This window comes from Erythrolamprus reginae, chromosome 1 (genome assembly GCF_031021105.1).
Source record: "Erythrolamprus reginae isolate rEryReg1 chromosome 1, rEryReg1.hap1, whole genome shotgun sequence".
NCBI classification, from domain to species: Eukaryota; Metazoa; Chordata; class Lepidosauria; order Squamata; family Dipsadidae; genus Erythrolamprus; species Erythrolamprus reginae.
Window position 1 is genome coordinate 337,241,389 of NC_091950.1, and position 15,560 is coordinate 337,256,948.

Below are 15,560 nucleotides of genomic sequence, written 5' to 3' on the forward strand. Positions count from 1 at the left end.
AGTCTTAAAAACATGGAAAACAAACAGTTTTACATGGACTATTGCAATGTGTCTTACATGGGGCTGGCCTTGAAGAGGACACAGAAGCTACAAATGCTATAAAATATAGCAGTTTTGTGCACTCCTGGGTGTGTACATTACACCACTAGTAGTTCACACCACTAGTCTGTGAACTGCTTTGGTTACCAGTTTGCTTCTGCATGCAGGTCAGGATCTTGGCTGTAACTTTAAATGTCCTTCATTGCATGAGGCCAGGTTATTTGATTCATCGCCTCTTCCCAGCTGTACTTACCAACCCCATCAAGTCTAGTAGGAGAGGAACAATCCAGTTTCAATCCATCTGTCAAGACGCAAGGTGGAGAACTTTTTCTTTTTCTGCCTGTCCTTTGAAACATTATCTACCTGGATATTAGATTTGATTGGAGGCTAGAGAACCCTGATGACCTTTTTCAAGGCCTCAGAGACATGGTTTTGTCATGCTATATGACAGAGACTGTGAGAAATGGTTATTTGATTTGTTGTTGTTGGTTCTGTTCTGTTTTTATTTTGGATATTGATTCTGCTTGCGGCTTTGTGTGCTTGATTTACCCCCCATTGTTGTTATCCATCTAGAGTTGTGAATGTAAGGCAGGTGGCTATACATATGAAAACAATAACGTTATTTTATACAAAAATATTTGTGTCTTACAACAGAAAACTTTAGTCTTACACTGAAGTTGAGTCAGGTTCCCTTTTTCTTTGTGAACATGTTGAATGCAAATTGTACAATCTATAATGCAGGAACTTTTAAAGAAGATAAGGAATAACAATGGAGGCTCTAGGCAGACAGAACCTATTCTGGATACAAGGCAGAATATATCACACACAATCCTAGATTAAATCTGAACCTAAATATATCCGTGGGCAATGCTGGCTCCAGAAGTGGGTTCCACTTATCTTCACCACCGGTTCGCACCACACGTGTCCCTTCATGCGATTTTACTTCTGTGCATGCTTAGAAGGTGGATTCAGCCCGAAACATAGTTGAGGAGCTAATCAACTGTGCTTCGGGCGAAGAAATAAAGGTCAGTATTTGTTCTGCCGAACACAAGCTCCAAATTAAATGCAAAGGTAGAAAAAGCAGACACACACACGTGAAAAGTCAAGAACACTGCCTTTATCCAAAGGAAAATAGAAGCAAAACATCCTTTTGGTAGTCAAAGGGCTCACCTTCAAAGCAAACAGACTTCAATGCGGTGAAAAAAAACAAGAAACAAACACAAAGCAATTAACAAGTAGCTGTGAAGACATCACAGCTACTCTTCTTCAAATGTTTTCAAACTCACACGTTTGACTATGGTTTAAGTTCTGAGTCCTGATATCAAATCACAGAGAGTCCTTGGAGAATCCGGAAAGTAAAGCCACTTCCATTGTCACGAATGGATAAACTTCCACGCTTCTGCAGCCAAAACGCTGCCAATTTAACGGCAGCCCCAATTAGTTGAACCACACCCAACCACAAGTGAAACCCAAGGGTGGGTGGGAGTGCTTTTTTCAAAGTTCAGAATGAGAAGAAACCATCCAAACATAGGAAAATCTGCCAAAAATTCAGGGGGGGAAATGGTGGCGAGCACAGACCAGCAAAGAGAGAACTCTACGACGCCAAAATTAGGTCACCGGTGAGTCGGTGGGCGATCTGGTCCGAACTGGGAGAAACCCACTCCTGGCTGACTCCCGTAGCTAAGAAATTAAGACAAGCATCACCCCTTAGAACTAGACATGACTGGACAAGGGAACCCTTTACCTTTATTTTGACACTCTTATTGAGAGACAATTTTATCTTTTTATCTCTTGCCATTCTTCTATCAAGTTGATGTCAAATGTTTTGAGGCAAAGTTGTACAATCAGAGAAATCCCAAACAATCAGATTTCTGACGTTAGGATAGTCCTATGAAGGAAATTGAGATGCTTCATGATCTTGAATCAGGTGACAGGATGGTTTGTGCTTCTCCAATTGTAAGAAGTGCTCCATGGTTCAGAACAAAGGCTTCTCTACTCCACCATCATGAGCCGAGGTAGCGTAGCAGATAGAGTGCAGTACTGCAGGCCACTAAAGCTGACTGTAGATCTGTAGGTCAGCGGTTCAAATCTCATCACTAGTTGAAGGTTGACTCAACCTTCCATCCTTCCAAGGTGGGTAAAATGAGGACCCAGATTGTGGGGGAAATATGCTGGCTCAGTTAAAAAGTGCTATTGCTAACATGTTGTAAGCCGCCCTGAGTCTAAGAAGGGCGGCTGAAAAAAAATCGAATAAATAAATAAATGTTCTCACTAGCCAAGCAAATGATTCTGGAAAGCCTATAAAATACTGTGCAATAGCATTCGGATGCACCTCCCAGCAACTGGTAGTAAGAACTCACCTTTTCAGCTTTTTATTACTTTATTTCCTCAGGGGATCCCATTTCAGAAAGTGAATTCTCACAGAGCACAAAGAAAACAGCTTTATTTTTAACTCCCTGCTGAAGAAGCAGACTTGGAACGTCTTTTTACTGTTTTACAGTTAATGTTTTCTGTCAGAGGACCAATAGGTGCTCCCAAACCCTTTGTAAGGTTTCAACGTGATCGATAAACCTTGATGAACACCTACTTTTAGGCGATTTAAGACCTTCCTTTCCCTGTGTAGAATTGCTTGGAAAGCTACTTTTTATACCATAGCCATAATCTATAAGAGTTTCTGAGAAATTGCCTAGCTTAAAAGACATTGGGAAGGCCATATGGGATAGATAGTGCTTTAATTCAACCCCACAGCATTTTCTGCCTGAATTATCTGCCTTATTAGGCCACTCATAGAACATTGCAGAGCCCATAAAAACCTGATACATGATTTTAAAAAACAAAGATGGGAGGAATATATTTGTTGTTGTTTGTCTACAGCAGGGGTACCAAACTGGCGGCCTGCAGGCCTGAGGCATTACACACAGGCCACGCCCACCCGAACTCTGCAAAGGGAAAAAAACATAACAAAACATCACATGATGGCAGACACCTCAAGTTTGACACTCAAACTCTACAGCTTAATTCAGTGATGGTGAACCTTTTTTGGTTTGGGTGCTGCTATGTTTAATGGCTGATGAGGTAGGAACTGAGGTGAGACGAAAAACTGTAACTCAACTACCGGTAATCTTTATTGTAACAGTAATATATCTGAAACAGTTCTGAGGCAACAATCCTCTACCAGCTCCTTAAAATATAACCGGGATAAATTGCATTAGCCAATCAACATTTAGAAACAGCTCCGCTCCTAAAGCGGCCCCTAGTGGTTCAACAGAACACTGCACGTGCGATAGCAGGGGTACACATGCCCATACCCATAATGCAATGCTCTGCCCCGTACATGTGCACAACCGTTACGCTGTTCCCGCTAATGTGCACAATCCCTGCACTGCCCACACACACATACGCACAGGCCTCACTGAAGCCTTTGTACTTCCAGTAGACCCATTGGGCTGGTTTTTGCCTAGGCTTCAGGAGACTTTCCTAAATCCTGGGGATGGTGAAGAACAGCCCAACCAGAAGTTTGTTTTCAAATTTCCATTTGGGCTGTTTTTCATTGTCGAAAGGATTTAGGAGGCTTTCCTGAAGCTTGGGGAAGAGTGAAACCAGCTGAAAAGGTCAAAAATCAGCTGGCCAGTGCACGCATGCGAACTGGACCTGATATAGGGCAATGCTTCACGTGCCCTCAGATATGGCTCCACATACCAACTGTAACATGTGTGCCATAAGTTTGCCATCACTGGCACATCTTGTCAAACCGATATCTTATGGGAAATTGTTTTTTTGCTTCCATCTGTCAAGTATATACCTGTTATACTTAATGGCAAGGTAAAGTATACCAAAAAAGCATCTGCCAGAAGCACCTGCAACAAATATTTTATACACCAGGTGACAGTTTCAAACAGCATACCAATAGTCCTCAATGTACGACCACAATGGAGCACAAAATTTCTGTTGCTAAATGAGATTTTGCCCATTTTATGACCTTTCTTGCCACAGTTGTTAAGTGAATTACTGCAGTTGTTAAATTAGTGACACAGTTGTTAAGTGAATCTGGCTTTCTCATTGACTTACATGTTAGAAGGTCACAAAATGTGATCATATGACCCTGGGACACTGCAACCATCATTAATATGAGCCAGTTGCCGAATGTCTGAATTGTGATCACATGACTATGGGATGCTGCAATGGTCGTAAGTATGAAAAATGGCGATAAGTCATTTTTTTCAGTGCTGTTGTAACTTTGAATAATCACTAAGGAGAACTGATGTAAATCGAGAACTACCAGTGGTGTATAAATCTCTTGTTGAAGAAACTTTCTGTTTGTAAATAGGATTGGTAAAAAATTATAAACAGAGACAGAGATCTTAACTATATGGAAACCAAAGTAATAGGTGATTATAAAAAGAATATCCAGACATAGTGTTGTACTTCAAAGGCAATGTTTTTTTACAAAAATTATTTTATTGGCAGTGTAAAAATTATTTGAGTACAGTGTAAACTTTCTTTGTCTCCTGAACTTGAAATAACACTGGTTACTGTTTTTTTAAAAAGCACCTTTTGTTTGTTTCAGCAGTTTTTTGATTTACAGTTTCAGATATTTCTAACAGAATGAAAAAATTAAATGTATTAAAGTTATACAAAAGTTATATCAAATTTAAACATTTAATATAGTATTTTATAGTTCAATGATAAATATAACATGAAAATGTAATCAGAGACATAATATTGGCTCTGCTTTCCTTGCATGGAAGTCTGGTGAGCTACGATTTCTGACGCATATTTTATTTTCTTAAAAAAATAAATTGCTGCCTTTTGGAACAGCTATCTTGACGAATTTGATTTGCTTGTTGGACTGTAGATATAATTTATCAGAGAAGCAAATCTTACTAAACCATTTGGAAATATTTTTATTAACCCACAGATTATGAGTTATAAGACTCTGCTTTGTTAATTTGAATGCTAGCAAGTGGCACAGGAAAGCTATTCCTTTTTTTTCTTTATATCTAGGAATAAATGCAATGACTAAAGAATATAAGTAATCTACCTAATGGGTTGTTTCACAATAGCAATTGCTCTTGCCATATGTAATTAAAAAACACGTCTAAATTGGACACAAAGTAACCACAAGTAGTCCTCATTTAGTGACTGTGACTCAGTTTTTAAGTGAAATAAACAACAAACAGACATATGATAGAAAGAAGAGAGAGACACTGCAAAGATCACAGCCTTCTCCTTCAGAAAGGTTGCCTGATACAATGCCCTATGCCTGACTTCTTTTTTCCCCCTCTTGCAAAGTGATTGGTTACATGAGCTATTACTGAGTTGCTTTCGGGGTGAAATGCTCCTGGTTCGCTTGTGCCTGTTGGTGGTCGGAGCGCTGGTTGCAAAGATAGCGCGAGGCTCCACCCACCTGCCCTTTCGGGTTCTTTTACCCCCTGTGCATGCACAGAACGCTTTGCACTTGCCCAGAAGGTAAAAAACCCCAAATGGCGGTGTCCGTGTGAGTAGGCGGAACCTTGCGCTGCCTTCGCGACCAGCTTTCTGATGATCCCTAAAAAGTGCTAACCCCAAGTTAACAAGCTCATTTCATTCAATGCTGGCAGTTGCTGCTGAAACTGACCAGGCTTTAGTCAGTTCCTACACTAAAGTGTGTGTGTGGGGGGGGGGGTTGGTCATCAAAAATGCATGCATTGGCTGGACAATTATTTTTAATTACCATTTATTACCACCATATTTATGAACTATCGCTATACAAGACAGTTGCTAAATGAGGATTACCTCTGCTAGAAAAAAATGGATATAAAATTTATGAAGTATATTTGGCAAATTTTCATCTGAAACCATTTTCTCCACTGTTTGCAGTTTTTGCTGTTCAATGCAGAAATCCATAGGGTCAAAGAGCAAAGGAATTCTGCAATCGTTTGCTAAAAGCTGTTTATTCTTCTACTAAAATTAGACAAATAACTCATGTATATCCTTTAACTTCCCCAATTGCTTTCTAGAAAATTAAGTTGGGGAAAGATAGTATTAAGTGAATTGTACGGAGAAGTTGTCAATTTTTAATATCACTCTGCTCCTTCTTAATAGAGCATCTAATATTATTTGTATTCTCAAGAGTTCTGTGGAAAAGTGATTGTACTTAAGATATTTGGCATAAAAACATGAGATTCTCTTTGGCTTAGGTAGCTGATTATCATTACAAATAAACTCGTACATTTTGGACTTCAAGTCATTTCATTAAATTCCTTCCTGGTGTTTTACTGCCCAGCATTCAGTTGTACTGGTTATAAATTATACATGAATTGCCAAAATATGATCCCATACTAAATAAACATGGCTCTTTAATATTTGATTCTCTTGCGCTTTATAACAGCCTGTTACCATAATTCATACAATAACTGGTTTAGGCGGATTTATTTAACTGGCACAATTACAGGTAGTCGTTATATTTTGTGTTCTTTTGTTTCTTTTAAAAAAAGGAATGTATAACAAGTGTCTGCAGAGAAGTGCCAATATTTGATTGCAATGTACTTCCAGCTCCAAGGGAAAGAGCAGTGATTATCGTAGGAATTTTTCCATTATCTTAAGGAAACTTTCTGCGTACTTAGTGGCAGTGTAGTTCCTCAGAGTGGGAGCTACAGTTTCAGTTCCTTTCTATACAATCCACTCCAATGATGTTATCTGGGCATCGGCAAGAACGGCCTCCTGGGGTAGCCAGGCATAGATGAGTACAGCCTCCATTATTCAAGGAACAGTAGTTGTGTCCTGCAAAATATATATGCCAGCTTAATGAATCCAAGTGATTTATTTATTAAATACAGTGATACCTCATCTTACAAACGCCTCGTCATACAAACTTTTCGAGATACAAACCCGGGGTTTAAGATTTTTTTGCCTCTTCTTACAAACCATTTTCATCTTACAAACCCACCACCACTGCTGGGATGCCCCGCCTCCGGACTTCCATTGCCAGCGAAGCGCCCGTTTTTGTGCTGCTGGGATTCCTCTGAGGCTCCCCTCCATGGGAAACCCCACCTCTGGACTTCCATGTTTTTGTGATGCTGCAGGGGAATCCCAGCAGCGCAAAAACGGCGCTTCGCTGGCAACGGAAGTCCGGAGGTGGGGTTTCCCAGCGAGGGGAACCTCAGTGAAATCGTAGCATCGCAAAAACAGAGAGGTCCGGAGATGGGGTTTCGAGAACATCAGTGTTTTTGCGATGCTGTGATTTCACTGATGCTCCCTTCGCTGGGAAACCCCACCTCCGGACTTCCATTGCCAGCGAAGCGCTCATTTTTGCGATGCTGGGATTTCCCTGCTGGGATTCCCCTGCAGCATTGCAAAAACACAGAAGTCTGGAGGTGAGGTTTCCCATGGAGGGGAGCCTCAGGGGAATCCCAGCAGTGCAAAAACGGGTGCTTCGGCTGGCAAAAGGGGTGAATTTTGGGCTTGCACGCATTAATCGCTTTTCCATTGATTCCTATGGGAAACATTGTTTTGTCTTACAAACTTTTCACCTTAAGAACCTCGTCCTGCAATCAATTAAGTTTGTAAGACAAGGTATCACTGTAAAACCTTTTTACAATGGTGGCAAATATCTGTAGCACGTGTGAGGGTGGAGGCTCATTCTCCAAGCTTGTGGGTTTATTTCCGAACATTTCATTACCAGGTTAGGTAACAACTTCAGTAGAATTTAAGCCCTTATAAACAGAGGAACATTGACACTGACATCTGCTAAGCTGTTACCTAGCCTGATAACAAAACGTTCAGAAACCAACCCACAAGCTTGGAGAACAAATCTCCATCCTTTAAACTTTTTTGGCAAAACAAATATTAAATCAGGTTGGATATGTAAACGTGAGGACCTTGGTTATTTCAGAGAATCTAATCTACAGTAAATATCTGGTAAACTGTCTGACAAACTATAATAATAATGGATTGGAAAATCTGTGTATTTGATTAGTGAGTAACATATAGCAAGAAAGGATAACTAACTTGGGTAGTTCTTTCCTAGAATTCTTCTCAGTGGTCTTGAATAATACTTGCCAAAACTCTATTAGTCAGCTCTGCAATGGCATTTTTGTCACACAAGCTATAACTAATATTCAAATTTGGCAAATATTATCCAAGAGCTTCATTACTTCATTAGACCCACCTTCTATTTTAGCTCTTTTGCCTGTTTAACAATTGCACAAATAAGATAAGAAATACCACGTTTTCCTGAAAAATAAGACCCAACTGGAAAATAAGCTCTAGCATGATTTTTCAGGATGCTTGTAATATAAGACCTACCCCCAAAATAAGCTCCAGTTAAGATGTCAGTCAGATGGACACATTTTACTACAATATTTCCCTGAAAATAAGGCCTTACTGTAAAATAAGCATTAATGTGTCTTCTGCAGCACAAATTAATATAAGAACCAGTCTTATTTTGTGGGAAACACAGTAGAATAAGCAAGGAATAATTTAAAATCTTTCTTTATTTCTCATTTCAGCAGAAAGCATATCAAAAACTTTTTATTTTTGATAGCGCTGATCAATCATGAAAGGAACTTAATTTACCGAATCTACTAAAATATATTACCAAGCAGGAAAAATTAATATTTGCTGTTTGTTTTAGCTCTTCTAAAGCAATCAAAAGAAAGAAATGCAATAAGTTAATTAAATTTGTACTATTTGTTCTATTAGGAATATCCTGCCCAATCCTGAAGGACTCAGGGCGACTTTCAGCCTCTATTTTGTTTTAATTTTTTATTTTAAAAAAACCTTTGCACCATTACCTGCTGGACATTGAGCCAAGGCTGTTGTTATTCCATAAAGACGAGTGCGCTTATAGGGTTGAAAGTTGTCATTCTCTTTAGAGATTGTGCGATCCACTGCTACCACAGCATCTCTATGGCACACAAAATAGTGTCACAAATAAAATACAAGATAATGGAGAAAGAAGGAGAGAAAGACCTAAATAAACCAAAACTTTCTGGCGTGTCCACAAAAACTCACATATACACATCAGGAAATTTATTTCAGTTATCTGCCTGCAGTGGATGCAGGAGTTTTTTAAAAAAATATACAGATTTTCTCTAAGAATATTTGAAGTCTTTAGCACTTATATGAGGCTTAGGGTAGGGGAGTGGAGACTATGAGTAAAGCACAAGCTTTTTTGTAAATAATATAAAATAATCAAAAATCATACCTTCTCCAGTCGGTGTAAAATAAATTCTTCCCATAGCTTGTAATGCTAAAAGGATATTGAATTCCTTCAAGGATTTTTCGACGACTACGTTGATTGAGATCCATACATTCTACTCTTTTGGTCCCTGCATGTGAAAAAAATAAGCTTAACAGCAGAATAAAATATTAAAAACATCCCAAACATTAAATCAATTTAAAACATACATATCATTTCATGGCCGGATCTCGCCGATTACAACCGTGAGAATAACGGCCCCAGGCCTGCCGGAAAAGCCAGGTCTTAACAGCTTTTCAGAAGGCCAATAGGGTGGAGGCAGTTCTGAACTCCAGAGGTAACTGGTTCCAGAGATCTGGGGCAACCACAGAGAAGGCCATCCCCTGTGTGCCCGCCAACTGACACTGTTTAGCTGACAGGACCTTGAGGAGACCAACCCTGTGGGATCTCACCGGTCACTGGGAGTTGTGTGGCAGAAGGTGGTCTCGAAGATAACCTGGCCCTAAGCCATGTAGGGCTTTAAAGGTAATGACCAACACCTTGAATTGTGCCCGGAGACCAATAGGGAGCTAGTGCAGCTTGCACAGAATTGGTGTAATGTGGGTGTAGCTAGGTGAACCCACGAGAGCTTGTGCAGCTGCATTCTGGACCAGTTGTTGTCTCCGAGCACTCATCGACGGTGGCTCCATGTAGAGTGTATTGCAATGATCTAATCGTGGTGTGACAAGGGCATGGTTGACTGTGAGTAGTGACTCTCAATCCAAGTAGAGCCATAGTTGGTGCACAACACACACTTGTGCAAAGGTCCCTGAGTACTGAAAAGTAGCACCATCATGACTACACCTTAATATTTTTAGCATCAAACTGCTCATTTATTTCATCAATTTAATTCATTCTACAGTGTAAGGCTTTACCTGCATCTACCCAGCACAGCAATGAAGAATAGGTATCAAATGTCAGCCCATTTGGCAATCCCAAATCATCCTTAACAAGAATTCTTCTATTGGTGCCATCCATATAGGAGGTTTCAATTTTAGGAGCTTCTCTGTTCCAGTCTGTCCAGTAAAGGTTTCTGAGTGTATTGATAAAGACACGCACACAAATAAATAAATATGATTGTGCATAAGGAGAGTATTGGTATTACATAGTATTATTTCTAATAAAATTACATGGATATTTCCATTAAGACACCAGGAGTCAAGCTGGACTTGGGAGAGATTGCATATTGGCATAGTACTTCCCTCTTCACTTTATTTTGATAATAATTTGATCACTGATATGATAAAATTCAAGATTTAGCTGCTAGTTACATAATCCAATGAACCTCCAATCACTCAATCACTTTTTAATCTAAGGTGCTATGCAAGTAGTTAGTTTATACACTGAATCTAAATGAAGTTGGGAAATTTATAGTGCAGCATAGCCTAAAGAAACAGCTGTTATATTAACATACTGAGTGAACAAGTTAAGCCATAACATGTTTTTTAAAAGAAAAATAGGACATAGCATATTATATTTAGCCAGTTGTGTGATATTAATTCATGTATATATTTTAGCGTGTTTACTATGTTGCATGATCTCAGCCAGCGTTTTGTGGGAAACTAAAATTTGGAGTAAACCCCTGGCTCAGTGAATGGTCAGTGAGCCTTTCATGTGAATACAGCTTTTCTTCCCAAGAGAAATAAAAGGTCAGACCTTTTAAAAATCACTTGTCTACCAAATACATGGGAAGTTTTTGCATATATACCAAGAAGTAAAAATATTATACTGCTTCTTCTTATTTGTTAATTTAGCATACTGCTTGTCAATTTAGCATACGTTTCCTCAGTTTAATCCTCTTTTCTGCACCAGAATTACAGTTAGGTTTATAGTCTATGGCAGTGTTTCCCAACCTTGGCAACTTGAAGATATTTGGACTTCAACTCCCAGAATTCCCCAGCCAGCAAATGCTGGCTGGGGAATTCTAGGAGTTGAAGTCCAAATATCTTCAAGTTGCCAAGGTTGGGAAACATTGGTCTATGGTTGGGAAACACTGGTCTATGGGTCTTTTCAATTTAGGCTTTCATTTGAATTCAAGAATTCAAAATATTTTACTGGCGTGGTGTATAAGATAGATTGTGATTAGTGTAAGATTGCCAGTAAAACAGTCATCCTACAATGTGGTGGGTCAAAAGAGGAAAAAAAATGAAAAAAAGCAACTTAATTATGAGGAGAGGAGTAATTGTAGATTCCCAGGAGGGGAAAGGGGATGTTGGAGAAAACTGGGGACAAATCTTCTAGGAAAGAATTTCTGATTGAGAACAGACATTGTATCGGGGTGTACGGTGCCCTGAGTCATTTGGGCTGGAAAACACCTCCCATCCCTTTATCTACTGAAGTTGTCCTTTTGCTTTCCCCAGTTGCTTTCTTGATTCGTGCACTACAAAAAAATCATTGAAAAATCAGAATGATTGGCCCTTTTTGCAGAAGGCTCTCCTAACAGGAAAGGAAGGGAAGGGACTGGCGAGGAGAAATATACAGAATCAATATGAGAAAACCTCCCAGTTTTGTAGCAGCGCTGATGAATTTCAAAAGAGAAACAACAGTTCCTCCCCATGTGAATTATTTGTGGATGTGCAAAGCAAAACAACAGGTTGAATCAGGGAAGGAACCAAAAAAGGTTTGCCATCACTGTCATATACCCTTCTAACCATTTCTAGTCTTGAGTTACTGTTGGATTCCAAATTAAGATCATTTGCAAAGAAAATATGATCATATTCAATTTCTATACAATATTAATTTTTGTAAGCTGTACAGGGTCACCTCTAGGCGAGATGTATGGCACATAATTCAAATAAATAAATATAACAGGAAATCCCCAAGCTGCTCCCTAAACTGAAAGAAATTCAACTTTCAGAGGCCAGGTTCACACAACGTATTAGACTGAACTATAACGGATTGGATAATTTGTAGTCAGGTTGATAAGGGACCCCTATGTTGTGTGATTCACGCATCATATCAGGCTACAATACAGTTTATTTATTTGGCTATAACATATTATAAATTGATAGTTTTAGCATGGACTGTAGGAATAGGAGATAGATAGGAATAAAATAACAGGATATTTGACATCCCTACCCTCTCACAGGATCTGCAACAATGGCTCGAGGATTCACTAGCTCAGTATCAAACAATACACGTCGATGGGTGCCATCTACTTTGGCTACCTCTATTCTGTCAAGCTGAGAATCAGTCCAGAAGATGGTACGACCAAGGTGATCGAGCGCTATTCCTTCAGGACTTTCCAAATCTTGAAGAAATAGACATAAAGAAAAAACATTAATCAAAGGGCATGGGTCAACATTCAAAGCCATACTTGAATTCTGATGAAGTTTATTTTGTTCAGAAGATTTCCCTTTTGCATTTAGTCTCAAACTTCTGAAAAGAGCTTGAGGCATCTAATGTTACAATAGTAATACAGTACCCCAAACACCAAAAATGCAGGGGTCCATAATAATAAGCAAAATTCTAAGACCTCGTGTCATGTTTTTATGTATATCCAGTGTAGATATTGAGGATTTTCAACCAATTTGGTCTGGAGTGGAATATCTCATCATACTCCAGGCAAATTCAAGTATATGTTGGTTGTGAATAGGATTTGATAAAAATGATAGTAATAACTCTTTAGTGGTAAGGGAAAGGCAGATTTCTATGCTTAAAGAAATCAAAAAACTATATGAGAGAAATTATGAAACAAATTCAACCCATTCTATTGAAGAGAAAGTAAAAGAAAACTAGCATAAGTGGATTTCAACTGTTATTTCAATACAAAATTTCTTAGTTATGGATTTATAATAATTGTTGGAACACTTGCCCTATGTTCAATATAAATAGCATAAATACAATGCGTGGAAGAAGAATATATTTATTTTGTTAATTGACTGATAAAATTTTCACAGTAGTGAATAACACAATTGCTCTCTCATAACTTCCCCCTTGAATAGGTTGAACTAAAAAGTGTCACTGGCCCAAAGTTACCTAGCAAACTCCAAGGTTCAGTGAGGCTTTAAACATAAGTCCCACCTAACCCTAAATTATAGTAGTATAATATATTGGGGTACAGTATAAGTTACTATACCCATTAGTGCTAATCATATTGTGGCTTTTAGCATTCTAATTAAAACAAATACTGTAGGTTCATTCTATATAGACATCTACAATTAAATATGTATACTTAATTATACTGGGTGCCTGTATAATTACACAAATATGATAAAATATTGTTTTTTAGTAAAAGAAACTAAATTAGAGAAAACCTATAAATACTTAAATATTGTCAATAAAAACACATACTTTTCTGATAGAGGTACAATACTATGATTTTAAACTATTGACAGAAAAACAAACAGAGAAACATCTGTTTTGAGTATTTTAAAAAAGCAATTGGTTTTTAGTTATCAGGAGAAAATTTAGGGTCATAAGTAGCTAATTGTTTTGGAAAAGAGATTTCAACTTTGGAAGAACTCGTAAAAAAAAAAGAACTATGAAAACTAGTATGCAACTAGTTTTTCTTGGACAGTGACCAGACTCAAGGCAACAGGAAATAGCAGATGATAACCTCCTCACTGAACTCCAAGGACTGATCACAAACCCAGATTGAGTATAGACATTTTAAAAAATATTTAACATTTATTCGACTGTGCTGGATTTTTTTATGCTCAAAAGGGTTTTGTTCTATTCAAGAGAGACTGGCCAAGACTATAAGCACATTCTGTTTTCAAATTCTGTTTTCAAATTAATGTTATACATTTTTTTAAAAATATACTGCATTCTGCCTGTTAAAAAAGTTAACACTATCCTTTATGTATAAACCCCAGTACACTCCTATGTTATTTAAAATAAGAAATAGAGTAGGGACTCTATTTCTTATTTTAAATAACACATAAGAGTACTGAACATTTTCTTTTCTTTTTTCAGGTTTTCAAACCTATACTTTGTGATGAAAATTTCTAGCTGATTAAACAAACCAGTAACATTATAATTGTTCCCCCCATTTTTTTGTAATGTTGGGATTATGCAAGAATGGAAATGAGTTGAAGGTTCAGGGCATGATACCACCTTTCTCCCCATGGAATAACTTCTGAGGCTACTTGAACAGATGATTATAAAGGTCATAGTCTACTCAGCTGAGATAGAGATTTCACCTATGCAAAGCCACTTCTACTCATTAAGAAGGGGTTAATGCAGACTTCCCTGCTAAAACTTTTTCACAGAAGCAGCTGTGCTATTGCTCTGTGGCCTTGTGAGATATGAGCAGCTAGAAGAGCTTCATCCAAGTTGGCACAAGTCCCTTACATACATTTTAAAGAATTTTTCTAAACAGTCAGTAGGTTATTTGTTCTCATTGAGATTGAAACCTCCATTCTAGGCAGTAACTCTCACTGAGCTTGGGGATATTTACTTCTGAGTTATATATATATAAAGGGACTGCACTGTACATACAAATTAGGGATAATTAAATAAGCTCTTATAGCAATAGATGCAATCAAAACAACATTTAAAATATCACAACAAAATTGGTTTAATACACATCACTTTAAAGAAATAAATTACATATAATTATATGTCTTCATTTGTCTGTTATACTAAAATAAAATTGAAAACGATCAAAAGTTGAAAAATGCAATACATAACAGTGTTTTATTCCAAAATATTCCAAAATCAAATCAGTATTTACTGGTTTGGGAACAAAGCTATTCCAATATTAATAGGTACCATCAGTCTGGTTTATCAACATTATCAACATGTCAATTCAAATTTACACAATTTTTTAAAGTTTTTGGCTGTACCCAATAAATATAACAATCAATGGATTCTTTGAACAGAGCAACATTGGTACCATTCCATTAGTATCAATACTGGATATGATTTCTTGTATGAGAACTTGGATAGTAGTAGTAATAGACCAAGTGAATCTAGAGATTCAAAATAATTGATTAGATGATTAGATGTTTTTCTGCAACTAAAAAGCTTTTTGACGCAGCAGAATGTTGAACAATTTTTCAGCAAAGAAAGACAAGTACCATGTTTCTCCAAAAATAAGACCCTTTTTTATATATTTTTTTGAACCCTGGTCATATTGCCATGCACTCAAAAGCCTGATTGGGTTTATTATCATTGGATGTCTTATTTGGGGGGTAACATGGTACTGCAATTTTCTATCTGTGCACTAATTTTAAACTAACCCTATAAGGTTGAATTGCTTTTATCAAGATATTGTGAGAGGTTATGCTGAGGTCTTCAATGTTAACTGCAGTAACATCATCTTCCATCTTTGGAAATATACATTGGGTTCAGCGTG

General features: G+C 37.8%; 1 protein-coding gene across 1 annotated transcript in view; it reads right to left on the reverse strand.

Annotated features, from left to right (window-relative positions):
* Positions 1-4,477: 4,477 nt before the first annotated feature.
* Positions 4,478-15,560, reverse strand: part of NID1 (nidogen 1) — a 62,675-nt gene continuing 51,592 nt past the window's right edge. The window contains exons 16-20 of the mRNA XM_070734006.1: positions 12,338-12,509; positions 10,135-10,292; positions 9,227-9,350; positions 8,814-8,926; positions 4,478-6,801 (exon numbers count right to left, since the gene is read on the reverse strand). Of these exons, the coding sequence (XP_070590107.1) occupies positions 6,680-6,801; positions 8,814-8,926; positions 9,227-9,350; positions 10,135-10,292; positions 12,338-12,509 (689 nt within the window). The 3' untranslated portion in view covers positions 4,478-6,679. The remainder of the gene's footprint in view (positions 6,802-8,813; positions 8,927-9,226; positions 9,351-10,134; positions 10,293-12,337; positions 12,510-15,560) is intronic.